The sequence below is a fragment of the Pinus tabuliformis genome, chromosome 9, assembly GCF_031772625.1.
Source record: "Pinus tabuliformis cultivar Carrire ecotype Pingquan chromosome 9, CPIR1, whole genome shotgun sequence".
Lineage (NCBI taxonomy): Eukaryota > Viridiplantae > Streptophyta > Pinopsida > Pinales > Pinaceae > Pinus > Pinus tabuliformis.
The window spans coordinates 246,918,016-246,945,950 of record NC_142307.1 but is presented as its reverse complement, the minus strand read 5'-3'; the positions used below and the strand labels follow the sequence as shown (position 1 = coordinate 246,945,950).

The 27,935-nt window shown below is 37.3% G+C and overlaps 3 protein-coding genes across 19 annotated transcripts; all 3 read right to left on the bottom strand.

The window, feature by feature from the left end:
- Window positions 1–6,019: 6,019 nt before the first annotated feature.
- Window positions 6,020–22,562, bottom strand: LOC149148113 (uncharacterized). 15 transcript variants are annotated; one of them, XR_016263264.1, is made up of 5 exons: window positions 11,683–12,543; window positions 11,138–11,252; window positions 10,946–10,980; window positions 8,648–8,728; window positions 6,020–6,940 (listed from the first exon to the last, which is right to left on the bottom strand). XR_016263264.1 is itself a non-coding variant. In XM_089443018.1 (5 exons), exons 1-5 carry the CDS (start codon window positions 11,692–11,694, stop codon window positions 6,922–6,924), a joined length of 186 nt encoding a protein of 61 aa, XP_089299144.1. In that variant the 5' UTR covers window positions 11,695–12,543; the 3' UTR covers window positions 6,024–6,921. The 15 variants fall into 15 exon arrangements, 10 of the variants coding, with proteins under 10 accessions (XP_089299137.1, XP_089299142.1, XP_089299140.1 ...); XR_016263263.1 differs by having other exon boundaries at window positions 6,021–6,940; window positions 8,648–8,692; window positions 11,683–12,542; XR_016263261.1 differs by having other exon boundaries at window positions 6,021–6,940; window positions 8,648–8,692; window positions 10,889–10,980; window positions 11,683–12,541.
- Window positions 12,706–15,260, bottom strand: LOC149148114 (protein DMR6-LIKE OXYGENASE 2-like). Of its 3 annotated transcripts, XR_016263258.1 has the most exons (5): window positions 13,842–15,260; window positions 13,408–13,655; window positions 13,186–13,310; window positions 12,989–13,087; window positions 12,898–12,914 (listed from the first exon to the last, which is right to left on the bottom strand). XR_016263258.1 is itself a non-coding variant. In XM_089443005.1 (4 exons), exons 1-4 carry the CDS (start codon window positions 14,091–14,093, stop codon window positions 12,792–12,794), a joined length of 945 nt encoding a protein of 314 aa, XP_089299131.1. In that variant the 5' UTR covers window positions 14,094–15,257; the 3' UTR covers window positions 12,706–12,791. The 3 variants fall into 3 exon arrangements, 2 of the variants coding, with proteins under 2 accessions (XP_089299131.1, XP_089299133.1); XM_089443005.1 differs by having other exon boundaries at window positions 12,706–12,914; window positions 12,989–13,310; window positions 13,842–15,257; XM_089443007.1 differs by lacking the exon at window positions 12,898–12,914 and having other exon boundaries at window positions 12,975–13,087.
- Window positions 22,342–22,984, bottom strand: LOC149148112 (cytochrome P450 716B2-like). The gene is made up of 2 exons (XM_089443010.1): window positions 22,556–22,984; window positions 22,342–22,418 (listed from the first exon to the last, which is right to left on the bottom strand). The coding sequence occupies exon 1, from the start codon at window positions 22,982–22,984 to the stop codon at window positions 22,568–22,570; it is 417 nt and encodes a 138-aa protein (XP_089299136.1). The 3' UTR covers window positions 22,342–22,418; window positions 22,556–22,567.
- Between the last annotated feature and the right edge of the window lie 4,951 nt (window positions 22,985–27,935).

Sequence of the window (27,935 nt, the reverse complement as noted above, 5' to 3'; positions counted from 1 at the left end):
ATTGTTGGATTTGCATCTTTAATGTTCTGGAGAATGTTCCTGAAAGTAACCTGTGCGATGTCGTCGCCTTGTTGACGAAATATTGTGTCTAATGTGATGACTGTGTTGAAGGTGTTCCACAGTGCGCTTCTGTGGCTTGTCCCTGCATATAGAGGTATGTCTTTGACAGGTGGTAGTTGACCGAGATCACCAACCAATATTATGGAACAACCACCGAAAGGAGTGTTTCTTTGGTGGGGAAATGCCTCGCGAAGACGTTCATCAATATGGTTGAGAAGCTTTGGCCCAATGAAGCTCATTTCATCGATTAGTATGTATCTTATATGCCTTAGTTCTTCTTGGAATTTTGCAAGAGCACTACCTTCTAACAGCATAAGATCCCTTATAGGAAGGTGCAAAGCAGAATGGATTGTCGATGCTTGTATGTTGAAGGCGACAACCCCTGTAGGGCGAGGAGCATGATCAGTGAAGGTTCCAGGCTTGCAAGGCCTATGAGCATATCTTTGATGCAATTAATAAGGAGGGATTTTCCCGTACCAGCAGTGCCTTGTATTATCATTCTGAGAGCGGGTAAATAATCCTTCCTAGCAAAATGATTAAAAATAATATTTAGAGCTTTTCTTTGCATTGGAGATAATGTAGTAAGGGTCGGTAGGGTATGTTGATGTGTTTGAAGAATGCGGTGGATGGAGCGGCTATTCTCAATGAATTGTATTGCATTATTTTGTAGATCCAATGGGATAGTGGTATGATTCCAGTTATGGGTGTCATCAAAGCCACGAAGACCAAGCATGTCAAGGTCGTTTATGAGAAGCTCATTTGTAGGGTGTAATTGGGAAAGTAATTCCCATTCATTTATTTCCATGGTGTCTGTTGGATTGGCTTCATTCATAGTTGAGGTATCATTTGCGACAGATTCAATATCAAATAGTGTGCAGTGTTGATGCCAAGGATTGTAGAATGGGCGAAATGTTTGCCAATTTGCGATGAATTCTGCAGCAGAATCTCCTATATCTTGTACGATACAGCGAAAAGGTTTGTATAGCATAAGTTCAACCCTGCAAAAGTCAGCGTAGCAAGGTTCTGTTGTGGATGGTATGGAGGAGTAACGTGGTATGACCCGAACAATTGCTTTTGTAGGCATTTGTTTCCATTTGTTTGTTTTGCGATGAGGATCATATGACCAGGATCTTGCCAACTCTATTAGTGATGTGGACTCTAGGGTAGAAGGGCGCTGGATATATGTATCTATGAAGTGCGGGGATGTAGTGGAGGTGGTGTCCGTTTGTGGAAGGCGCATAAGAATTTTTTGGTTTACATTTAAAGAAATGAATGGCCGACTACATAATGTTAATGGTAATTTTTGCAGCATATGGCAGGTTTCTTGTGCTCCAATGTCACGATCAACAAGGGTTTCTGCAAGAAATTTTCGAAATGCGGATGTTACTGGGTCAGAAATGGGTGAAGCCAGGACAATTCTACGTAGCATGTCGTGGAAGCTTTCAGATTTTTTTTCTGCTTTGGATGCATATTTGGCGATATATTTTTGTACAGCGTGTATGGAGAGTACTGGTTGGCAGTCAACATTTGCACGCCAAATAGATAGGATGGTAGGGTTATGGCTATTGAGTCGATCGTCGTTCCGAGCAGGGGTGTATGTTTTTTGGCCATTGGAATCAATGAATAAGGCCGATTTTGGATGTAATTCCCACGGTGCTTTATAACGACATTGGAGTGAGGATCCATTTTTTCTTAGGCACGTGCTTTCTGAGCATTTTGTGTGACGTTCAACACAATTGACGAGCTGTTCATAGTCATTGAAAGGATTGGTTCTGAAGATTTGCGGTGTGGACAACAGGCAAGGGTCTTCGGGATTTGTCCAAGCATTTGGTTGGTTTGTAGTCGAAGGAGCACGAGGGTTCCAAGCGGAAATATATTTGTCGAAGAACTGCCTTGCAATATCGACTGCTTCTGTGTCTTCCCAGTTGAGATTCTCCATATCAGGTGCATTTTCTATCCAAAGGAAACTATGGATGTGCGCAGATCCCCTATGTTGCTATTCATACCTAACAAGTATGCGTTTTTGTAAGATAATTTTGCAATAGGTGAGGAATGTTGTTTAGAGTTATTGGAGGAAAAAAAATGCGATAGAATGCGTACCTGTACCAGTAATCTTTTGTATTCAAGTGTTTCTCTAAGATAATCTCACGAAATGCTGTGAATCTATGGTCATATATAGTGATGTTAAATGTGGGTTAGAGATAATGTTATCATTTCTCCACTTTTGTTGTTTTCCAATATCAGTAGGAAGACATCCGGGCATGACTACATGAAGATCAGGCCATTTTGTATCAGCTGCACTTAATGTGAAGAAGAACGTCGGGCAACCGAGTTGAGATATCATGTCCATTAGTTCATTTTTAGCTTTGTGCCAAAATGACCTTGTTCCACGTAAAGAGCTACCAAATCGCATGACTTGCTCTGCCAATTGCTCATCTGGAAATTGTTCTAATCGAATGTTCAGATCTTGAATAGATATTGGAAAGTTATCTGTGATGTTTTTTTTCACAAAAATCGACGTTGTTGCTTGACTGCGATGCCGCATCATGAGATTATATATGTAATAACGAAAGCGTGGGTGGCTTCCAAATCTGTTATCGTAGTAACGTATGAGATGAAGTGCATATTCATGTAACTGCACTGCTTTCATTCTTGGCTGATTTGGCATTGCAGCGCCTGTCGGGAAAAGGCTGGGGAAAGCCATAGAGAGTAGACCTTTTGTGTTGTATTCATTGATTGGCGATAAACCAATTGTTGGCCACTCAATTGTAGTATCAGATTGGTGGTTGTAAGCATGCAAATAATGGCGGATCTCTTGGATTTCTGTATTTGTATTGGGTATGATGGGTACGAACGATGATGTTTGGCCAGCAGATGGGTCTGTGAAATCTTCGGTGAGCTCATGGGGTGGTTCAAGTGGAAGGCGAACAGTGGTTTATGTAGTATTGGAATGGTGAAGGGAGGAGGAGACATCGGTGGGGATTGCTGGTAAGGATGCCAGTGCATTGGAATCAATACGAACATTCTTATAGTATGGGTCATTAGCCAATTTGTATTCCAATGCAGCGAGAACGCGATGTCTACTGACAATGAAATCATAAGCCTTATGGTCATTACTATGACGCGTGACAATTAGGATGTCCAAGTGCTCAACACGTCGTGGCAACATGTTTGCGATTTTTGTAATGTCTTGAGGAAAACAAATTGTGTGGCCACTGTATTTATACTGGCCACCACGTGCATGTGTTACCTGCAGTATAGGGTTAACCCTAGCAATGAGCATTTCTTCTATTTGTGAAAGAGACGTAAGGGTAGCTGGTTGAGGGCCAGGGTCCATGTTGTTTGATAATGAGAAGCGATGACCCTTTGTTTCAGAGACGCATCTGGAGCAGCAATACATGTGGTTGGAATTGCGGATATGTATTCCAGGATATGATTCAAGACAAATGGAGCATGGGCATTTAGGTGGAAGTTTATCAAGCTTTGAACGGAAATCTCGATGTGCTTGATCAGTATAAACGTCGCTGAAAGCATGTGCGAAGGAGGGGTTAGGGCAATGAGGCATGGATGTATTTGTTTGAGAGGTTTGCTGAGAAGATAAAGAGTGATAATTGCAAGGGAGGATTGTTTTCAGGGTGGGCCATTCCAGACGAGGAAGGTTGGTCACCCTTTTGTTTTTTGTGTTTTTGACATTCTATGATGTTTTTTTTTGCTTGGTAAAGCTCACGGCGTCGTGCATTTATTCGTTCTTTATTTGTTGCATAGTATCTTTGAGCACGTTCATTATTAGAAGAAGAAGCCATTCGCAAAATTTATGGTACCTATAAGCAAGGGAGGGGAAAAGAAGAATGTTATCTGGAGACAACAACCATGTTATTGTATGGAAGCGAAAGAAGGGTAAAAAATGCAAGCGAAAGTGAAAGAAGGGGAAAAAAATCTAAGTTCTGAACAGTGCCATGTGAATTTTTTTATTTGAGAAAAGCTTTTGAAAGAACGTATTAGTATTTTTTCTGCATACATGTAGGTAGTTTCATGTGTAAAGCTGATAAAAGGAAAAAAAAAAATGTGATTTTGTCCACTAACATAATGCTAGATACAATGGAGAACGAATATTTATTTCAATGGTATATAAGAAAATTTCATAAGAAGACATGCAACAATATATCGTGTAAAGTTGTATTTATAAAATTTGGACAATAGGAATTTCCAAAAAGCAAGGAACACATTCTGCAATATTTATCTACAATGTCGAGATGCTCTGAATTTCTCGAAGGATGTTGTTGCATTCTGTCGTGAAATGCAGTTTTTCTTCTTTTATGATAACGCATTTCAATCGTGGGACTTCTTTAAAAGTTTCTGTCTTCACCGATAGTGTGAAGATATGATCTGTCCATAGAGCTCTAGAGACAATTTCCTTGATTAGTTATGGATCTAAAGATAATAGATAGAAGTCTTTGGCATTATTTCCAAGAATTGTAGAGCCCGCGTCTTCGAAAGCAACAGTTGAAGCCAATTCACCAGTGTGATCTTGTATGTCGATTTTCAATAAGTATCTGTAATCACAGTCGCTTACTTCAGCGTTACATTTTGGACAGAACCACATCCCTGTATTTTATGGAATAAGTTTTTTCATGCATTTTTTCCCACCAACAATCGACGGGCAAGAAATGTAGTAAAAACTATCCATACCAATTTTTGATGGAAGTGAATAACACATGTTAAATGATTAAATATGAGTCGTCAATTTAATAGTTATTAACAAGGCAGATAAATAATTAACGTCAATCATCAATTTAATGAAGATAACGAAGAATTCTTAGAATAATGAATGGTAGTAGTTATTGAAAATATGGCACTCTATTTCCAATGTAGAGATGCTTATCAATGTAATAACGATAATTATTTAAAAATTTTAAATATAAATATTTTATAAGATATTAGTCCTAAATTTGAATATAACAAAAATAGAAATAATAAGGTTTTTATGAATTTCATAAGTTAGGAGGTGATAAAAAGTAATTACGTTATGAAATTGGATAATTTAACATTTTATTTTTGATGGAAACCTAATCCTTATGGATTTTGGTAAATTTCTTTTATTCACTTGAAACGAAGATTGAAAATCACAAGTAAACTTGAATTATCTTTAAGAGTCCAAGAGACCCTTTAGAAAATGAAACCAAGAGTCATAAGATATTGTTTTGATATTTATATACTATTGATTAAATGTGTTAAATGCTTATCATATACTTCTGCTACACTCCATAATGGTATCAAAGCCACGAAAAAAACACGAGTTTTAAGGTCCTCCTCAACCAAGACGTTCCTCCTTTTATAGCATGGTTGATCTTCATGGAAAATCGTTCTCGGTTTGGTTGTTCATGCTGTTTCCATTGTTCATGCTGTTTCCATTACATGTATCCCTAATGGATCTCATCCCTAATGAATCTAATGAGAAGCTCTACAAGCATTTGAGGTAGATGAGATTATCACTTGCGATATGTCTTTTAAGCTAAAGTAATTAGTCTAAAAACTTCTTTTTACTTGGTCATTAGAAAAGTAATTCATCATTAACTTTAAATAAGTTAATAACACAAAAAAGGCAATTTCGTTGCGGTAACTCCATTACATAAAACTGCATCAACCTGCCTTCTCAAAAACAATTTGTTCTTGTGAATGGTGGTTGATAAAATGGATTTAATGGATTTCAACCTTTAAAAAATTACGTTGGCAATGACTTTGTATAAGCAAATATAAAGGAGGCTATACATTTTGAAAACATCAGTCATAACCATATAAAAAAATAAAAATAAAAACTATAAATCCAAAATAAATTCCTATAGTCTTCTACCATTGGAAGTAAATCCTTCAGAATAACATCATAAAAACCCATATAAAATTCTATTCGCCAACCATACTGGCCATGATCCTTGTCATTATCCAAGGATACCAAGACACTATTATTTTATGATTATGAAAACAAACACTTATAAGGAATCATTATGCTTATTTGATGACTATCAATTAAATTGAGAGATAACAGTAGTGAGGTTTCCCCTCCAGGATCTAAATAAACACTTTCATTACAGGAAATTACAGTCTGATCCATTTTTAGAACTGTAATTGAGAAGTCCATTCAAGAGTGTAATTTAAAGGGTTTTGCGATCTGAACTATTCAAATTGCAAATTCTTTTATTTCCCTGATTCCGGCTAAGTTGAACTGTGGAATGTTGGCAGAAATATATTATGATATTACAAACATTCGACTCTCGGCAGTGCTGAACATGGCCGACTCTGCTAACAGTAATATCAGCAATCTCTATCGTTGGATTCTACAATGGCAGCTATTGCTTTTGGGTTACAATGTCACCGGCGTCTTCACAAATATATTCATGCGCGCCCTTTCACGGGTGCTGCAGCAGCCGTTAGAGTACAGAACCCACAGATGCCAAAGTGGACTTCAGAAGGCAACACCATTGTGTGGACCAAAAAAGGAAATAATACCATAATAGGCACCAAATCCTAGTTCATCACATAGCAGAATTCAACTTGCTCAGACACATCTGCTGTTAATTCCTGTAATTCTGGTTGCTGTACCCTGAGATACAGCACCAAAACTATTGTCCTTCTTCGTCTATCTTGACAGTTTTCTCTTGAATCTTGACAGTTTTCTCTTGATGTTATTCCATCCCTTCCTCAAGTCTCCACAGCAATCTGGATTCTGTATAGGAAGAGATTTTTTTAGGCTATCTAACCCTGCATTTTCTCTGAGTATTTCTTCCTCTGCATGTTGTCATAGGTCTAAGTTCTGACAGTCTGAGTTGCCCCATGAACAACACTATCATCTTATTGAACCCTTTTTCAAAAGAGATTTCCATAGCTGAACAACAACGAGGATTATTAAATAGAGATTAAATAATTACATCAATTTCAAGAGAAGAATAATACCCATAACAGTACATTGAGGTGATAGTATGAACCCATAGCTTCTACTCAGAGTTGCACATTTAGCTTAACATATAAACCATTGATCTTCTCTTCTACAATTTATCTACAAATGGCTTGGTTTGTATCACATTGTATAATCCCATCTTTACATCTTTCTCTTTGATTTTCCTAAAAGGTTGCTTGGAACAAAAATACCTGGAACGCTTGTAAATACATTAGCATTTCCCAAATAAACATTTTTGTTACACATTTTATGTGACATATATATTAGCATCTCATTTTCTGTCTAACTATTCTTTAGTGTGGATATTGTCTATAAATATCATTTACTACATTCTTTATTGTCCCCAAATTACAATTTATTAATACCCTCACAATTATTCTGAAAATAACTCTGTCTGTACATTTTATCTGATGGGAACGATTTTTGCCTCAGTTTTGTTGGAAATCCAGGTCTCTGTGGCTATTGGATTGGATGACTTTGTGGGATATCTGCCAGACAACCCAAAGAGAAAGATCAATGTTTCTTGTACTTTCCTCCACTGCAAGTAGCAATATGCCCAATCAGTAAAATAGGAATCTCAGTAAGGCAGGGGAGATGTAGCTGAAGGGCCCATAACTGAAACCATCCCTTATGTGTAAAGTCTTCATTAAGAGAAATCCAAGTGGAACATGGAAGAGTCATCATTGTTACGTGAGCAACATCTTCCCTCACTTGAGGATGGTGTAGTGCGAACACAAGGGTGAGCTCCCTAACTCCGCTAAGTCCTGAAATATATAATGAATATTGAAGGTTTTAAGGACTTATTATGAATCTGACTTAAGGGTTATTAGATTGTTAAGGATTGAATATTTATGAGACAGAATCACTGGTCAGATGTTACAGGTATTATCTAATGAATTTTACAGTCTTAGGAGTAGATTTAAGTGTAGAATAAAAGTTGTAATTTCTAAGATCCCTTGTGCTGAAATAAAGAGAATTTCTGGGCATATATAAATCTCAGTTGTAAAAGTTTTCTTATGACTGAAAAATGAAGATTTTGTTCTCAGAAATTTCAGTTTAGATTAAGATGCAACAAATGTAGTTTTTCTAGACTGTTTTGGATAGAGCTGGAGTGTGATGGATAACAGCGTCAGCAATATCATTTAGATGACCCTATTGCAAACTATAACTCCACAAGCTCTTCATCCTATGGAGATAAGTAAGCAAAACTTAAAGGCACCACTCTCTGTATGGTAATCATTGCATATAAAGTTCTTTTGTATCAGATTTTGCCAAATATAAGTTGCCATGTTGGTTAGGGCAGAGTGTCATAATAAGGTCATTAGGGTCAGCAAAGAAGAAGACTTTGTAAAAGTCTTGAAGGAACCCGCTGTGTGGACCAAAAAAGGAAATAATACCATCTCTTCTAAGAAATTTGTAACGTATTGTTTCTTTATTTAGGGCCACACAGAAATACGTATTGTAAAAAAACAAAAAAGTGAAAAAAAAACTAAGGAATGTTGTTCTTGTAAATAGGGTAAAATATTATAGTTGCTGAGTGGCTAATGTACAATTGATGGAAGAGGATTTTCTATCATGGTCCATGGATGAAATAGAAATGAAGCAAAAACTCGGAAAGGAGATTAAGGTTGTTACCGGAGTTGAAGCAATACAGAGAACGTCCAGAAATGTCCTTCAACGCTGAAAGTTGAACAGCAACTACAAATTAGTTTGCAACTGCTTCACATATAGTAAAAAATGGATATTGTCAGATAAAGGTAGGGAGAAATTCAATAACAAAACAGAGATTAAACTACATGCAAGATGATCCGAGAACAAGTAGTTTAATATCATTTTTTAATATAATTTGATGGTTAAAAAAATATGTTGCATCATTCAAAAGTTATCAATTCAAATTTACAGATAGAATATGCATGACTTTGCACACTAAAAATAGAATATGTATAACTTTGCAAACTTAAATAGTGATTTCAGAAGTAAAATATATAAATACATTTTATGAGTCAAATTACTTCCAAAGTTAACAAGATTGGATCTCGTTACAAGAACTTCCAGCCACCTTGTTGTAAGACCTTCATATTTAAAAACATTTTACCCTCTGTAATTGAGAGTATAGCTAGAATATAAGGTTGTACTTTGTGGGATATCTGCCAGACAACCCAAAGAGAAAGATCAATGTTTCTTGTACTTTCCTCCACTGCAAGTAGCAATATGCCCAATCAGTAAAATAGGAATCTCAGTAAGGCAGGGGAGATGTAGCTGAAGGGCCCATAACTGAAACCATCCCTTATGTGTAAAGTTCTCATTAAAAGAAATCCAAGTGGAACATGGAAGAGTCATCATTGTTACGTGAGCAACATCTTCCCTCACTTGAGGATGGTGTAGTGCGAACACAAGGGTGACCTCCCTAACTCCGCTAAGTCCTGAAATATATAATGAATATTGAAGGTTTTAAGGATTTATTATGAATCTGACTTAAGGGTTATTAGATTGTTAAGGATTGAATATTTATGAGACAGAATCACTGGTCAGATGTTACAGGTATTATCTAATGAATTTTACAGTCTTAGGAGTAGATTTAAGTGTAGAATAAAAGCTGTAATTTCTGAGATCCCTTGTGCTGAAATAAAGAGAATTTCTGGGCATATATAAATCTCAGTTGTAAAAGTTTTCTTATGACTGAAAAATGAAGATTTTGTTCTCAGAAATTTCAGTTTAGATTAAGATGCAACAAATGTAGTTTTTCTAGACTGTTTTGGATAGAGCTGGAGTGTGATGGATAACAGCGTCAGCAATATCATTTAGATGATCCCTATTGCAAACTATAACTCCACAAGCTCTTCATCCTATGGAGATAAGTAAGCAAAACTTAAAGGCACCACTCTCTGTATGGTAATCATTGCATATAGAGTTAGAGACTGTTGGAAGTATCAAACATCGATCTGTCCTCCAACAATACCACGGGAACAATTGCTAGAGAGCTGGGGCATACTATAAATTTAGACAGATTGTGAATAAAAATTTCAGACCTCCTTCAAGTTGTCAGCGAAGGTACATATAACAGTTTAATTGAACAATTTAAGAAGTCGATTGCAAAGGGTAATATGCAAGGCTTAGATCTCTGCTGATTAGGAAAACTGGCCATGCTCAGTTGATGCAAGTCCGAAGTAAGTGTCGGTATGTACAATGGAATAAATGATGAATAGTGGAACACTGTGAGGAATCAATGCGATTGTGCAAATAGGTTCTATGTTTTGAGCTCCAAATCAGAACATTGACCAGTGCAATGATCTCAAACCAGTGATGTCGAGTGATGTACTTGGAATGACTCTCAGTAACCCTTGAAGAGCTTTGGAGCAGCTTCTAAAGACATTATGTATCAACCTCTTGAACAGAATTTGAAGCTTTTTGAATAAGCCTTGAATCAGCATCTTGGAGAGTTTTTTGGAGAAATCTTGAAGCCTATTGAACAAATCTTGAACCAGAAGTAGAAGAAGTACCTTTTGGGGCAGACCTTGGGTTAACTTTTGGAACAGTTGCATCGGCCATTTATGTGAAATTGAGGTATGCATCATTTAGTTTCGCAACCTCTGATCAGATCAGTGTTTAGATGGGTGTGTGCCAACGTCTATATTAAATTTATCCAGTAACTTATATCCAAGCGAGGTTTAGATGGGTTTGCGTTAAGGTCCATAATCAGTGCACCCAATAATCTCATATCAAATCAGGGTTTAGATGGGACTGCGCTGAGGTCTTTATTCCGTCCACCCAATTCGTCATTTAATTCCAACACTAAAGATGTCAATGAAACAATTTATTTAACAGTAATTTATTGCTCTTAACGCTCAAAACTGAGAAAATAAGGGGAGAAGTTACTCTTTTCTTTCGAAGAAACAGAGATGTGAGATTTATGAAGGGGAAGATTTGCCCTACACTGATTTTGTCACGAAGAGAATGAGATCGGCTACCTGTAATTTAGGAAAAGTATAAAAAAATTAACATTTCTTGCTACAATAACAACATTTAATTAAAAAACGCCGCTGCCTAGTACAGATTTAACGCATTAAAAATTTCTTTTGTGGCTACCCTCTTTTATCAAAGAGACAGGGCAGCTGCGCTTCTCACCTTTCATTCATCGTTGCCCTCTTTCTCACCTTGAAGGGTGAAACATGTGAATCATCGTTGCCCCCGTTCTCACCTTGAAGGGTGAAACATGTGAAATCGAAGCGCTGGAATGGTCCTGGCACAAACAAATCCAAGTGAAGCTGCTGGCACAAATTTGTACAAAATGCAAAATGATATTTAAAATAGAGAGCTTCGTTCTGCATTTAACACGAATCGTGTAAAACGCAAATCCAAGTGAAGCTGCTGGCACAAATTTGTACAAAATGCAAAATGATATTTAAAATAGAGAGCTTCGTTTTGCATTTAACACGAATCGTGTAAAACGCATTAAGCAGAACAGAGTGAAAAAGAAGGGTTTTCTTAATAAAAACTGGATATTATGGGCCAAACAAATGTAAGAAAAACAATAGTTGAATTTGAAAGAGCTCAATAAACCAAATTTTCTTCACTCCAGACACTCGCTTGTTCTTCCGCGGAAACCCTAAAAAATCCAAAATACATAAAACAAACCATAAAAAAGCCTTCAAGGAATAGAGCTGGAGTACCTGTTCTGCCATGGCTGCAGGAATTCAAGACTTCTAACTTCGCATTTCAAGGCCTCGGCCGCTCCCGCTCCTACCTATGGCTCGCTGGCGGTGCGTCTGTCCGGCTTTCTCATTAACGGTTCATTAAGGGTTCAGTTCTGGATGAGTGTTCGATCAACGATCACAAATCATTCAATCGTCTAACACCTGAAATCGACGGTCAACAATAGGACACGGTGGCGGCTGAGGCAATCCATTTCAAAAGGAAACGCCTTACGGCGTAAAAATCATTCAATCGTCTAACACCTGAAATCGACGGTCAACAATAGGACACGGTGGCGGCTGAGGCAATCCATTTCAAAAGGAAACGCCTTACAGCGTAATTATTACGCCATCCATCTTTTCCAATTATTCCTTCATCTTAACACATACTTTGCACCATAAAAAAATTCACGCGAAGCAATACGAGCGTGTATGGGAAAACTAAATGTATGGGAAATTTTATTTAAAAGTAGTTAATAATTATTACGCCATCCATCTTTTCCAATTATTCCTTCATCTTAACACATACTTTGCACCATAAAAAAATTCACGCGAAGCAATACGAGCACACATACTTTGCACCATAAAAAAATTCACGCGAAGCAATACGAGCGTGTATGGGAAAACTAAATGTATGGGAAATTTTATTTAAAAGTAATTAATAATTATTACGCCATCCATCCGTAGAACCTCCATGCAATTTTGATGATGTACAAAAGCCTGTATATCGACAGTTCTTTTGCAGGTGAGGGAAATCTTTTTGCAGACTAATATCAAAATTAATAAATTTTGGTTTTTTTTTATGACGACAACCACAACTGTATAAGGAGATCAGTTAAAGATATTAGTCTCAGACTAATATCTTTAACTGATCTCCTTATACAGTTGTGGTTGTCGTCATAAAAAAAAAACCAAAATTTATTAATTTTGATATAGTCTGCAAAAAGATTTCCCTCACCTGCAAAAGAACTGTCGATATACAGGCTTTTGTACATCATCAAAATTGCATGGAGGTTCTACGGATGGATGGCGTAATAATTATTAACTACTTTTAAATAAAATTTCCCATACATTTAGTTTTAGATGGATCAACCAGGGACGCTGCAGGATCCTCTGTACAGAGCCGGATGTTGTTCATCAACCAGGGACGCTGCAGGATCCTCTGTTGTTGATATCCTCTGTACACTCCTGAATTTCCCATTGCTCACTACCTGAAAAATCATTGCCATTAATAATTCAATGGTGAAGGAAAATCATTGTCATTAGACGTGTTTTTGGTCATTACCTGCAGATGATCTCCCAAATTAATGACAAAGGCGTTAGCGATGGGTTCTACAGAAACCCATTTTCCATTTTTGAGTACTTGCAAGCCATTAACATTGCCCTGCATTAGAACAGTGATGGCACTTGCGTCTGAATGGCCTGTTAAACCAAGGGTAAGATCTGGGTTTGGGCATGGAGGATAGTAATTGACAGTCATACCTTGGCTGTGTTTTCCAAGAATTCTATTCAAGTAATCAGAGCTGAGACCTAGAGCTTCAGAAATGGAAGCCAGCAGTCTTAGAACCAGTGCTCTCACTTCTATAGCATATTTACTTGCAATTTCTCTGTAACAAAAGCATAGACAAAATAAATTTCGTGATCTTCTTGAGCTTACCCCTTATCTGTTATTTCAAGGGTTTTTGTAAATTTATGAATGATTACCTGTAGGCTGCAGGCTTTTCAGGCCAAGAGCCTATCACTTCTTCCAGAGGATGACATGGATGCAGCAGATAATCTCTCCAGTTAAGGACTTTTTCTTTGCCAATATTGAAGCTCGTAGAAAGCCGAACCCTCTGATTTGGGTCCTCTGAGTAGAGGCATGCTCTGTCTTCGAGAGGCATTTCGAAGAATTCCTTGGCAATTCCCATCATACTTTTCATGACGACCTCTGGGACGCCATGGTTCACAATCTGGTTCACAATGCAGTAAAACACCAATTTTAAACAACAAAATCAATATTTGACTTAAAAAAAATTGCCCATTCAACCTAAAAACTCCAAAACATAAACCATAGACAAAGCACATAAACAACGCCGATTTTTTTGGTATTAGCAGCAGAGAATTATTGAAAAAGTGGGATTGAAGGGGTTATGTACCTGGAAAAAACCATCATCCTCACAGGCACGTCGGATTTCTTCGACAACCCTGCTTCTTTTTGGTCCATCCAGGTCTTTGAGGTCCACCACCGGAATGTTTTCAGAGTAACAACAAACCTCAGACATCTGTGGGCGTTCATTGGGAGGCAAGATATAATTATCCTGCACTTGACTTTTGTTTATTCCATTGGACAGGAGCTTTTCAATAATTCCATTCAGCTCGCTCTGGATCTCTACTACTTTAGAGGCCATCTCTTTGAAGTCTGAACCAGTCTTTCTGTACTAATACAATGGCCGATGCAGGTATTGGAGCTCTACTACTTTAGAGGCCATCTCTTTGAAGTCTGAACCAGTCTTTCTGTACTAGTACAATGGCCGATGCAGGTATTGAGAGAGTTGAGGGGAACTTATTGTTGTTAAAGAGAGCGAATGCTATCAAACGTTCTCTGGGATACAGATTTTCAAAGATTGGTGGGTAGAAAATGCACCCAAGTATGGTAAGTCCAAGGACATTATTATATTTCTGGGTAGCGGCGTTATTATATTTCTGGTAAACGCTAGCTGGACTTGGCAGGTAGCCAAGCTACTGTTAAATTGATTGCAAGATCAAACAAGGACGGCTGCGAAGCAGCTAGTCCCTGCACATAGTTCTATCTAGGCGCCTTTGAATTCGTGTATTCGGCAAGCCTCTACAAGGGTGAACTATAGTCTGTCTTCATGTTGTTCAAGGAAGCATGTCTCTGCCTTATTTGAAGTGAAGAACAAGTGCACATATTTTTGATGTATGTACAAATATACCATTCAGTGCACTTTGAAAATCGAATTAACATGGAGCTAATTGAGGGCTTGGTAATTTAAAAGGCAATGTTACTGATATTTAGTGTATTATGACTGGTATTGTGTCAGGAAGCTATATTCCGCATTCTGGCAGCTATATTACACTTAGGGAACATTGAATTTGCTCCACAATTAGATGATAACCCAAAGCCAATGAGAAACAACAATCGGGAGGCAATAAATAACCCAATGTCACCCACGGTTGCTAATGTTATGCATTTCTTTAAGTGAAGCTTCATGCAGTTCATGTTCATAAGACAAAATTGCCTCACTATCTTGTTTTTTGAGACAGGCTCTAAAATATTCTATTGTTCCTTTCCTTAGCTCCACTGATGTGTATCGGAAATCTAGCAAAAGTTCTAAACTATCGAATAGGCAGTCTCCAATTAGATATGAGAAATTGTCCACACGAAATAAGTGATGCTTTTGCAATACTAATTGCAACTTGTGTTTATCAGACATAGAAGACATGATGACGACTAAGTGTTCGATGCAATATTATGTTTACTGATGCAATGCAGTTACAACCAGAGAATCATAATAACAAGTTGAACAATGAAAATGATTATAGAACACGAAGTGATTGTGCGCACCTTTGGAACCGCAAATGTCTGCTAAGCTACGGAGACTCCTTATGTCCGGTAGCATCCACTGCGCAGGTCTGATACTGAAGTTCGAAATATGACTGCCAAGATAAAGAACAACGTAAACCCCTCTGGAAGCACAACTGACAATAATGGCTTTAAATTACAACCCAAGACATTGAGATTTTTTAGCAAAGAACTGAGAGGTGGCTATGATGAAAGTGGCAGTCAGGAATATGATAACACACTGCTTGAAGAACTGCCAATAAATGAAACTTTGACTGTTTTGTCTACTGGTAATCAAAGCGAGGGTTAGACAGATTCCTATAACTATTGTTGCTTGCAATCCATTGAGGAATCTATATCAACCCAATGCCGCAAATCAAACAAACTAAAAGCAATGTAATGTCACTAGTACCATCAAATTTGACACTGGTTCGAAGCTTTTGATGCAATGGAGCAAGCCATTCAGAGTAAGCCTCTAAAAATGCTAGTATTACTACCCAAAAGAGAGATTGCCTTGGTCAAGGTTGCGGTTGCATGATAGTTGGTAAAGGGAACATGATTCAGTGACTGTGATTGAGTCAATTTACCTACAATGAAATGTAAATGTAATAGTAGTCTCTCTAAAGCCATAAGATCATTGTGGACACCAAATTGTTACAGGTATATTGTTTCTGTTTCTTATGCTGGCATTTAAGACAAAAGAATGGATAATGAACTCAGAATATAAGATATTTTGGAAGTTTGAAGGACATTTCCCAGCCTACACTTGCATTGACACTTCTTAAGACTCCGCCAAAGAGAGAAACCATATCATCAGAAATCACTTAGAAATTAAAACCACAGTTTCACACACTAAGGTACATCTCGAGTTGTGCAGATATCAGATCCTGAGAGGAACTACCATTGTTTTTATCAACTGTGTGCTTCCCCTGAGGTTAGCTGACTAGTGAACTTAGTCTGAAGGTTTTAGAATAAATTTGAAATATTGCCGTTGGGAAATATTTGTGCTGTCATTTTCATATTTATCTTTCTTAGTCAGTGCTCCTTTATTACTATGTGACTTGTTCTTCATTTACCAAGGATGTTGATATGTATGAATACCAATCAGCATACAAAGATACACACAAACACAACAAACACTATTTTGTCCCTAGCTACAGATCGCATCTATGGATAATGAACTCAGAATATAAGATATTTTGGAACTTTGAAGGACATTTCCCAGCCTACGCTTAAAACCACAGTTTCACACACTAAGGTACATCCTGAGGAATATTCTAAAACACAGAGAGCCATGGATGTAGTTGGCATAAATCTTGAAGAACAGGTGCACATATTTTTGATGTATGTACAAATATACCATTCAGTGCACTTTGAAAATCGAATTAACATGGAGCTAATTGAGGGCTTGGTAATTTAGAAGGCAATGTTACTGATATTTAGTGTATTATGACTGGTATTGTGTCAGGAAGCTATATTCCGCATTCTGGCAGCTATATTACACTTAGGGAACATTGAATTTGCTCCAGGGAGACAACATGATTCCTCAACACTGAAGGACCAGACATCTGCTTTTCATCTCCAAAATGCAGCAGAGCTTTTCATGTAAGTATTGTGTAAATTGAAAGCATTGGTAGAGTAAGCCTCTAAAAATGCTAGTATTACTACCCAAAAGAGAGATTGCCTTGGTCAAGATTGCGGTTGCATGATAGTTGGTAAAGGGAACATGATTCAGTGACTGTGATTGAGTCAATTTACCTACAACGAAATGTAAATGTAATAGTAGTCTCTCTAAAGCCATAAGATCATTGTGGATACCCAACATGGATATGAACCCCAAGATGACTCCTTTACTGGCCTTACATGGAAATGAAACCCTGAGTATTAAGACATACGTTATGAGAAGTAATTCAGACACTAGAACCACAACTCCCCTGAATGCAACAAAGAAAGCAACCTGAACTGATTCATTCACACGTGAAACTCCTACCAGTCAGTAAGTTTGAACACCCAACAAGTTTGACTTGCCACTACTCATTGGCAGTACAACACATGTAATAGAGATTCACAATATGCATAAAGAATAATACTAATGTTTACAGTTCAACAGCAGCTAGTTCAATTGGAGAAATCTAGGACAACCAAGAAACCATTGAAAATTGACGGGATGTCAATGTCAAATTAAGTCATTATCAACATCCAAGATGCAAAAAAAATCGACTGGCAGCTATATTACACTTAGGGAACATTGAATTTGCTCCAGGGAGACAACATGATTCCTCAACACTGAAGGACCAGACATCTGCTTTTCATCTCCAAAATGCAGGAGAGCTTTTCATGTAAGTATTGTGTAAATTGAAAGCATTGGTAGAGTAAGCCTCTAAAAATGCTAGTATAAGTTGGGGGATAGTAGAATGTTCCACTATCTGAACCAGACCAATACGTATGAGTTGGATGGGGTGAACAATGCTCAGGAATATTCTAAAACACAGAAAGCCATGGATGTAGTTGGCATAATCTTGAAGAACAAGTGCACATATTTTTGATGTATGTACAAATATACCATTCAGTGCACTTTGAAAATCGAATTAACATGGAGCTAATTGAGGGCTTGGTAATTTAAAAGGCAATGTTACTGATATTTAGTGTATTATGACTGGTATTGTGTCAGGAAGCTATATTCCGCATTCTGGCAGCTATATTACACTTAGGGAACATTGAATTTGCTCCAGGGAGACAACATGATTCCTCAACACTGAAGGACCAGACATCTGCTTTTCATCTCCAAAATGCAGCAGAGCTTTTCATGTAAGTATTGTGTAAATTGAAAGCATTGGTAGAGTAAGCCTCTAAAAATGCTAGTATTACTACCCAAAAGAGAGATTGCCTTGGTCAAGATTGCGGTTGCATGATAGTTGGTAAAGGGAACATGATTCAGTGACTGTCATTGAGTCAATTTACCTACAATGAAATGTAAATGTAATAGTAGTCTCTCTAAAGCCATAAGATCATTGTGGATACCCAACATGGATATGAACCCCAAGATGACTCCTTTACTGGCCTTACATGGAAATGAAACCCTGAGTATTAAGACATACGTTATGAGAAGTGATTCAGACACTAGAACCACAACTCCCCTGAATGCAATTGCAAATCCAGCAGTTTGTGCGAAGATTGTGTCATGCAAAGGTGGATGGATTCAACTTAACACAGAAAGCAACCTAACTGATTCATTCACACGTGAAACTCCTACCAGTCAGTAAGTTTGAATACCCAACAAGTTTGACTTGCCACTACTCATTGGCAGTACAACACATGTAATAGAGATTCACAATACATGGAATACATTGCAGTCCTTACATAAGACTTCCAGTGCAAACAGAGTCCCGTATTTGGCTTATAAATTACAAAACTTAATGATGGGCAAAGGTCATCAAGTCACAAAACCCGTGACAAAATTTAATGATTTGAAACATTCATAGATTCCAAGCAGTGATAACTGATAACATTGCAAAGTAGCTTTTCAATTACAGTGGTACTCAATAGTTTGTGTCACTCTGTTGGAGTGTCTTATAATACCTAAATTTATCATCTAAAATTGAAGAGTTGGCCATTGATGAAGTTGGAGGATTAGTTTTACAGCATGAGCAAAGAAAATAACTATAATAATAGAAAACTTCAAAAAAGTTAAAACCATGGCCAGCAAGGAAAAGAGAAGTGGAATTTGCTCCAGGGAGACAACATGATTCCTCAACACTGAAGGACCAGACATCTGCTTTTCATCTCCAAAATGCAGGAGAGCTTTTCATGTAAGTATTGTGTAAATTGAAAGCATTGGTAGAGTAAGCCTCTAAAAATGCTAGTATAAGTTGGGGGATAGTAGAATGTTCCACTATCTGAACCAGACCAATACGTATGAGTTGGATGGGGTGAACAATGCTGAGGAATATTCTAAAACACAGAGAGCCACGGATGTAGTTGGCATAAATCTTGAAGAACAAGTGCACATATTTTTGATGTATGTACAAATATACCATTCAGTGCACTTTGAAAATCGAATTAACATGGAGCTAATTGAGGGCTTGGTAATTTAAAAGGCAATGTTACTGATATTTAGTGTATTATGACTGGTATTGTGTCAGGAAGCTATATTCCGCATTCTGGCAGCTATATTACACTTAGGGAACATTGAATTTGCTCCAGGGAGACAACATGATTCCTCAACACTGAAGGACCAGACATCTGCTTTTCATCTCCAAAATGCAGCAGAGCTTTTCATGTAAGTATTGTGTAAATTGAAAGCATTGGTAGAGTAAGCCTCTAAAAATGCTAGTATTACTACCCAAAAGAGAGATTGCCTTGGTCAAGATTGCGGTTGCATGATAGTTGATAAAGGGAACATGATTCAGTGACTGTGATTGAGTCAATTTACCTACAATGAAATGTAAATGTAATAGTAGTCTCTCTAAAGCCATAAGATCATTGTGGATACAGGATACCAAAGACCCAACATGGATATGAACCCCAAGATGACTCCTTTACTGGCCTTACATGCAAATGAAACCCTGAGTATTAAGACATACGTTATGAGAAGTAATTCAGACACTAGAACCACAACTCCCCTGAATGCAATTGCAAATCCAGCAGTTTGTGCGAAGATTGTGTCATGCAAAGGTGGATGGAGTAGACTTGCCACTACTCATTGGCAGTACAACACATGTAATAGAGATTCACAATATGCATAAAGGATAATGCTAATGTTTACAGTTCGACAGCAGCTAGTTCAATTGGAGAAATCTAGGACAAGCAAGAAACCATTGAAAATTGACGGGATGTCAATGTCAAATTAAGTCATTATCAACATCCAAGATGCAAAAAAATCGAAAAGTACATGGAATACATTGCAGTCCTTACATAAGACTTCCAGTGCAAACAGAGTCCGGTATTTGGCTTATAAATTACAAAACTTAATGATGGGCAAAGGTTCCAAGCAGTGATAACTGATAACATTGCAAAGTAGGTTTTCAATTACAGTGGTACTCAATAGTTTGTGTCACTCTGTTGGAGTGTCTTATAATACCTAAATTTATCATCTAAAATTGAAGAGTTGGCCATTGATGAAGTTGGAGGATTAGTTTTACAGCATGAGCAAAGCAAATAACTATAACAATAGAAAACTTCAAAAAAGTTAAAACCATGGCCAGCAAGGAAAAGAGAAGTGATGGTCAAAAACGAGGCTATACAAGGTATGAAGAGTCAAAGAAAGGAAACACCAATTTAGCTAAAGATGAGTGCCTCTACCATCGAAACCCTACTCATTTTAAAGGGCAGTGAAGCATATTTTAAAGGGCAGTGAAGCATAAACAAGTATGAGTTATCACAGTTAACAAACAAGAGACATTCAAACAATTATGGTGAAAATACTAAATAGTACAGGATTTTAAGTGCTAAGGATTTCAAATTTTCAATAGGAGAAACTCTGTGCGTCTCCATGTAAGAATGTACCAGAAGATGCTTGGTACATAGGTTCAAGTGCCACCAGTCACATAGCACATAACAGAGAGTAGTTTCCCATCAACATCCAAGATGCAAAAAAATCGAAAAGTACATGGAATACATTGCAGTCCTTACATAAGACTTCCAGTGCAAACAGAGTCCCGTATTTGGCTTATAAATTACAAAACTTAATGATGGGCAAAGGTGATCAAGTCACAAAACCCGTGACAAAATTTAATGATTTGAAACATTCATAGATTCCAAGCAGTGATAACTGATAACATTGCAAAGTAGGTTTTCAATTACAGTGGTACTCAATAGTTTGTGTCACTCTGTTGGAGTGTCTTATAATACCTAAATTTATCATCTAAAATTGAAGAGTTGGCCATTGATGAAGTTGGAGGATTAGTTTTACAGCATGAGCAAAGAAAATAACTATAACAATAGAAAACTTCAAAAAAGTTAAAACCATGGCCAGCAAGGAAAAGAGAAGTGATGGTCAAAAACGAGGCTATACAAGGTATGAAGAGTCAAAGAAAGGAAACACCAATTTAGGTAAAGATGGGTGCCTCTACCATCGAAACCCTACTCATTTTAAAGGGCAGTGAAGCATAAACAAGTATGAGTTATCACAGTTAACAAACAAGAGACATTCAAACAATTATGGTGAAAATACTAAATAGTACAGGATTTTAAGTGCTAAGGGTTTCAAATTTTCAATAGGAGAAACTCTGTGCGTCTCCATGTAAGAATGTACCAGAAGATGCTTGGTACATAGGTTCAAGTGCCACCAGTCACATAGCACATAACAGAGAGTAGTTTCCCATATTGGACCCATAAATTTAAAAACCAGAACTGGGTGAAACCAGCTATCAAACAAAGCCACCTACCAAACCGTAAGCATAAACAAGTATGACTTATCACAGTTAACAAAGAAGAGACATTCAAACAATTATGGTGAAAATACTAAATAGTACAGGAGTTGTGCAAGGACTCTTGCCCCAAAAATTTATAACTCTGTAGTAAACCTGCTCTGTGTGAATATTAACCATTCAAGGGCAACCAGTGGTGAAGTGATTCAAGTGTTAAGTTGTGCAAGGACTCTTGCCCCAAAAATTTATAACTCTGTAGTAAACCAACACTGAAAGCGAACAGTTGTGAATCACATGCGATATTAGCATCATTCAATGAATACTATTCATCAATTCAATTAATGGATTACCTAGGATGTATATGTCATATGTCCGAGAGCAAAGTAAAGAAATACAAGCATGCAATTGTAAAAAAATTCAGAACTTACAGGCCCAACACTGAAACCGAACAGCTGTGAATCACATGCGATATTAGCATCATTCAATGAATACTATTCATCAATTCAATTAATGGGTTACTTAGGATGTATATGTCATATGTGCGAGAGCAAAGTAAAGAAATACAAGCATGCAATTGTAAAAAAATTCAGAACTTACAGGCCAAAAAACTGTAAACAAAGCAATGTTCAGTAGCATATCCTAGAGCACAGGGCTCTGGTAATAAAGAGTACCTGGAGCCGAAGCGCGAAATAACAAGCCGTAATGACGAAATCATGTATAAGCTTATTATATAAGAAGAAAATTACGTTACACGTAGCCCGACGCTGCATGCACAATGTCACCTGGAATGGAATGTGTACACAAGACAGGTAACCCCCATCAAATCAGTCTATGTGAGGGCGCAACAGATGTTAAGGATATCCCCTGAATCACCCTAACCCACGTCAAATCAGCTAAGCTGATGGTCCAATGAAAATACCTTCCGAATTTCTTATAACGCTAGGTCTTCCTTCTCAACCGCATTTGCCACCCAGCTCTCAGTCCCGGCTCCGCCAAACACAGTTAATGTAGAACTGCTGGTGTCATGACCTGCAAATATAAGGAGAAGCATATTGTCCTTAATGTCATCGTGTGTGAGAGATTCACCATTATCGTCCACATTAGAGACCAGGAAAGACAATAGATCAATTTTCCTCTCACGAATAATGCCCTCAAGCTGTTCACGAATGGCATTGACTCCACGTTTGGCTCTGTTATATCGACTGCCGGCTGCTCCCGCCCCCTCAACCCCCACTTCCATGTTTAGGTCGCCATCTCGATCCCACTCGGCTTCCTTCTTCACGCCTTTTCCGACCCTGTCCCACGATACCTGCCGCGGGAGGTCCAGCAGCTTAAGATAAATACCCATACCCTATAGCTCACCTTCGGATAGTTCCATATCCAGACCCATATCCAACAATAGTCGTAGGAGAGAAGCAAAGACTGACCTCCGCCCTGCAATAACAGATCAGTAGTAACCAGCACTGCCCTCACGAAGAAATCTGATATAGTCTTTAGTCAAATCTTAGGGCGACAGCGCCTTTAGCTACGTTCTCTGATTCCTTAGCTGCGGGTGGTGCCTCCGCCTTCGCTTTATGCTGCTACCTTATGTTAGTGATGGTTACTCTGCCTCTTATGCTGCGAGGTATTCAACTAGTTCCCCAGAATAGGTTTTCTTACAAGAGGTGCTGCTCCGTCATTAGCATCGGTTCCTAGGTCTAGGGTATAAGGTGAAAGCGCTAGGGAAGGAAGCGCTATCGTCCGTATAATGGAATGGGGTAAAAAACTCGATCTCGATCAAATGCACCTGAATCAATTGGATCAACGGAGGCTAGGTGAAATGCGGGTGATACCTTTGCTTTCGACTCTAGTGGTGCTCCGGCCCCCCGCCTTCGCTAGAACAAGGACCCTGTCGAGGCTCTGAGAAAAACCAGAAGAATGAAACTGTCGAGCGAACCGAACGGGGTTTTGCGCACAGAGGTGTTGATATTGGCGCCTCTGCTGAGCCGGTAGGCGGACACCTCCCGCCATGCAACCCTTTAGCATATGGCGGACACCTGCACAACAGCAACCAAACCTTAGCATATGTATGCCTGTTCGGCCTTTAGCATATGGCGGACACCTGCACAACAGCAACCAAACCTTAGCATATGTATCCCTGTTCAGATATAATACGAAATAACATTAAACATTAACCAATTAATCAAGAGCAAACCGCTCACGGTCAGGCCCAGTTCATTGTGCCTAAATAGCAATTTAGGCTATGGTCGGGCGAAATAACATTAAACATTAACCAATTAATCTTAGCATTAAGAGCAAACCGCTCACGGTCAGGCCCAGTTCATTGTGCCTAAATAGCAATTTAGGCTATGGTCGGGTCTCTTCCGCCTCGGGAAGAGCGGAAGAGGCCAAATAAGATGGCGAACGCAAAGTCAACTCCAAACTTTACAATATAACTGCAAATAACATACGAAAAACTTGCAAATTAATGCTAACTGGGCTCCGAACGGTTACTATAGTCCATGCCGGATGCCAGATGGCACCCGGATGCCAGATGGCAGGGACTAATAAACAAGTATCGGAATGAGCAATAAAGTCGCTTTATATTTATCTTTGCAGAAAAACTGAAAAAATAAAATAAGAAAATTGAAATGCTAGTAAAAAATTGATTAAATAAATAATTAGTCAAAACCAAAATCAGAGCTAGATCTATCTATTAAATAATATATTCAAATGGTTCTTAATATTCTTATTTAATTTGAATAATTCACACATATATAATACCAATTTCTTTTAGTAAGTTAATACATATGATTATATTATTTACATCTCCACTATATTTCACTTGAGTATATAATACCAATTTCACTTCTATGAAATATGTGTAATATATTTTATTTGGGTATATAATACTAATTTCATTAATAATAGTGAATATAAAAAGTCAAGATTTGTCTTAAATGTATTAAAAAATATTATAAAAATAATGAATAAAGCAAAATTTTTGGGTAGAAATTATCTAAGAGAATTTTTATTTTTTGTTAATGTTTTAAAACCAACAAGTGTGGTTCATCATGAGAACTAGGTCGGCAATGGCTTAAATAGAGAGCAATGTAGAGACATAATTTCAAGTAACCCCTAATTTTGAACAATAATATTTAAATTATCATATTAATTTATTAATATATTAAAAACAAATATTATTAAGTAATGGCTATATTAAATAGCTATTTTTTGAAAACTAATATTTAAATTAATTTATAAAAAAAAATAAGAGTCAAACTCTAAACAAGAAGAAAGCCAAAAATTATAAAAACTAGTCAAAACCATAATAGAGAGAAGATCATTTAATAAACAAAATAAAATAAAAATATACACAAGTCAAAAGAAATATATATATATTCAAAGAAAAGTAATCAACAAATAAAACATGGTCAACAATAAAATATGGGGCTCACCCCCATTAAACAAATAAAAAAAAAATATTAAAAGGATTTAAGAATGAATAGGGTGATAAGATACATAAAAAACACAAAGGATCAAGAAAATAAACTCTAATGAAGAATAAATCAACAACAAATACTATAAAAAGGACGTCAATATCTACATAGATAAACAAGCAAATAAAATAAATCCCAAAAAGAAGGCTAAAAAACTAGGAGCACACGACACGAGCCGAGCGTCTACTAATATTCCAACCATCATCCCTATTCAAATTATTGGGTCTTTTTTCAATTTCTAGACTTAGATTTATCTACATGCTCTGCCAAAGTAGAGGAGCACATCGTGCAATGCTTGATGTCAGCATCATGCTCACGAATCCTTTGATTAATCGAGTGACCACTCTCACCAATGTAGGGAGTTCCATAAGAACATGAAATAACATAAACACCCTTCATATTCTTGAGGTCCACTCGATATTTTACATATCTAAGGGAGCTCTAGATGGTATTTAAAGGCATAAAGGTTGAAGCCACCTTATGCTTCCTTAGGATCCTTGCAATCTTATCATTGGTCCCTTGGATAAAAGGAAGAAGAACACCAGAAAATTGATCCTTGGTATTTTTCTTAGCACTAGGACCTTTTTGAGCTCTGAGGAAAGCCTTAGTGCATTGATGACTACTATACCCATTATTAAAGAAAACACTTAGGAGATGTGCTTTCTCTTCATTGCGATGGTTGTCATGAGAAACTCTTAAAGCTCTAGTCACTAAGGTGTTGAGAACACCAAGATTTTGAGCTGGAAAATGATGAAAATTAGCATGAAGATATTGTCTCGTATGAGTTTTCTTACGAAATACCTTAAGAGAAAAAGAGCCATCATCATTCCTTGAGAGGAGGACATCAAGGAAGGGAAAACTACCATTACATTCAAATTCCATGGTGAACTTTATGGAACTAGATTGATTGTTAAGATGGAGGAAAAATAGTTCCAACTCTTCTTTACCATGGGACCAAATAATACAAGTATCATCCACAAACCTCTTCCACATCTTAGGCAGAAGACGAGAAGAAGCTAAGGCCTTTGATTCAAAATCCTCCATGAATATATTAGCTACCACAAGGGAGAGGGGGGAACCCATGGCGACACCGCAAGTTTACTCATAGAATTCCGCAACGAATGAAAAGAAAGTAGAAGTAAGACAAATACCAACTAAATAAGTCGTATTAGGATCCGTGATGCGCTTGATGACTTCAATGGCCTTGTTGATAGGGATATTAGTGTAGAGGGAGACAACATCGAAGCTCACAAGCTTATCACCTGGGTCAAGCTTGAAACTCTTTAACTCATTAACAAATGATGTGGAGTCTTTGACAAAGGATTTTGTATGGCCGACAAGGGGCTTAAGCTTTTGGGCTAAATATTTAGCAAGAAGATAACTTGGCCCTCCTATCATGTTGACAATGGGTTTGAGAGGAGCCCCTTCCTTGTGAATCTTTGGTAGACCATAGATTTTGGGGTAAAGAGGGAAACTTTCAATAAGCTTATGACTGAACAAGATGACCGAGCTACTAGCCTTTATAGCAAGAGCCACACTTTTGGAAATCTTCTTCAAAAGATCCTTTTTGAGTTTCTTGTAGCTCCCGCTATTATGGAGGTGGTCCAACATCTTCCAATGGTAATCATGTTTATCAAGAATAACCACAACACCATCTTTGTCAGCTTTGAGAAGAACAATATTATTATTGTTGTTTAATGATTTCAGAGCATCAAACTTAGGTTTGCTAATGTTGTTCTTGGGGGCCTTTGCCTTTCTAAGGACAACCGCACAGTATTGAGGAATGATATCTTTCTTGACATCTGGTAAGTCCCTAATACCATATTCAATGTCAGAGATGATATTATCGACCGAGATCTTTCTAGGAGAAAGAGAAAAATTTAAACCTTTCTCCAAAAGACTAAAGACGGGGGAATGAAAAGAAAAGCTAGAGAGATTAACAACCCTATTACTATAAGAGGAAAGAAAATTAGAACAAGCAATATTGTCCAAACCTAGAGTCTTATTACCAATCGCTATAACAATTATCAAAATTGAAAACAGAGTCACTAGCCTCATTAATACTATTTATCATTAAGCCGAGTGATATTATTATTATACAAATTATTATTATTATTATCCAAACATAAAGTATTATTACTATTCCTAATATTAGTATTCCTATCTAAAGTGAAAATACAATCACAATTATTAATATTACTATTAAATCAATTATTATTATTATTATTATTATTCAATTGAATATTATTATTAATAGAACCAATTCCACTATTTTCGAAACCAACACAGACCAAAGAAGCATTAACAGAAAACGAACAACAGGGAATCTGACCCGGTGAATTTGCAGAGTTATTACGGTCGAAACATGAGACCATTCCATCTTCACCTTCAATGGGAGAAGGGTGAGAAACACAATCAACCCATGATAAGAGAGCAAAGATTTGATTACAATTAATTCTACTTCTCGAAGGACCACGAAAGCAACTAGACTCATTAGGTTACGAGATCAATTTCTATGAGAGCTTATTGAACTTCTTTTACTCCTTTACTTTCCATATGTCTTCAAGACGAGTATATTTCAGTGTCGAGAATTCCTCGATCCTTGACCAAAGTTGAGCAGAGATCTCATTTGAAAGTTCCAAATGGAGAGACTACCAATCACGAGAAATGAAATCCAAAACCTTTCTCACCTTACCAATCTCCAAACGAACCAATGACATGCTAACATTAAGAATAATATAAAAGTAACTAGAAGTATTAAGAGGGTGCTTAATGTGATTTCTATCGAAAGACTTTGCTTAATTATAAAAATAAATTTTA

Excerpts from the sequence above, each read along its gene's own strand:
- LOC149148114 (XM_089443005.1), bottom strand. The coding sequence starts at position 14,093 with ATGGCCTCTAAAGTAGTAGAGATCCAGAGCGAGCTGAATGGAATTATT. Across the intron at positions 13,311-13,407 it reads GAAAAGCCTGCAGCCTACAG|AGAAATTGCAAGTAAATATG; the intron begins GTAATCATTCAT and ends CTTTTGTTACAG. Across the intron at positions 12,915-12,988 it reads ATTTGGGAGATCATCTGCAG|GTAGTGAGCAATGGGAAATT; the intron begins GTAATGACCAAA and ends ATGATTTTTCAG.
- LOC149148112 (XM_089443010.1), bottom strand. The coding sequence starts at position 22,984 with ATGGGTATTTATCTTAAGCTGCTGGACCTCCCGCGGCAGGTATCGTGG.
- LOC149148113 (XM_089443011.1), bottom strand. The coding sequence starts at position 22,351 with ATGATTTCGTCATTACGGCTTGTTATTTCGCGCTTCGGCTCCAG. Across the intron at positions 15,364-22,307 it reads ATTTCGCGCTTCGGCTCCAG|TCATATTTCGAACTTCAGTA; the intron begins GTACTCTTTATT and ends TTATCTTGGCAG. Across the intron at positions 8,693-15,271 it reads AGACATTTGCGGTTCCAAAG|CGTTGAAGGACATTTCTGGA; the intron begins GTGCGCACAATC and ends TTCAACTTTCAG.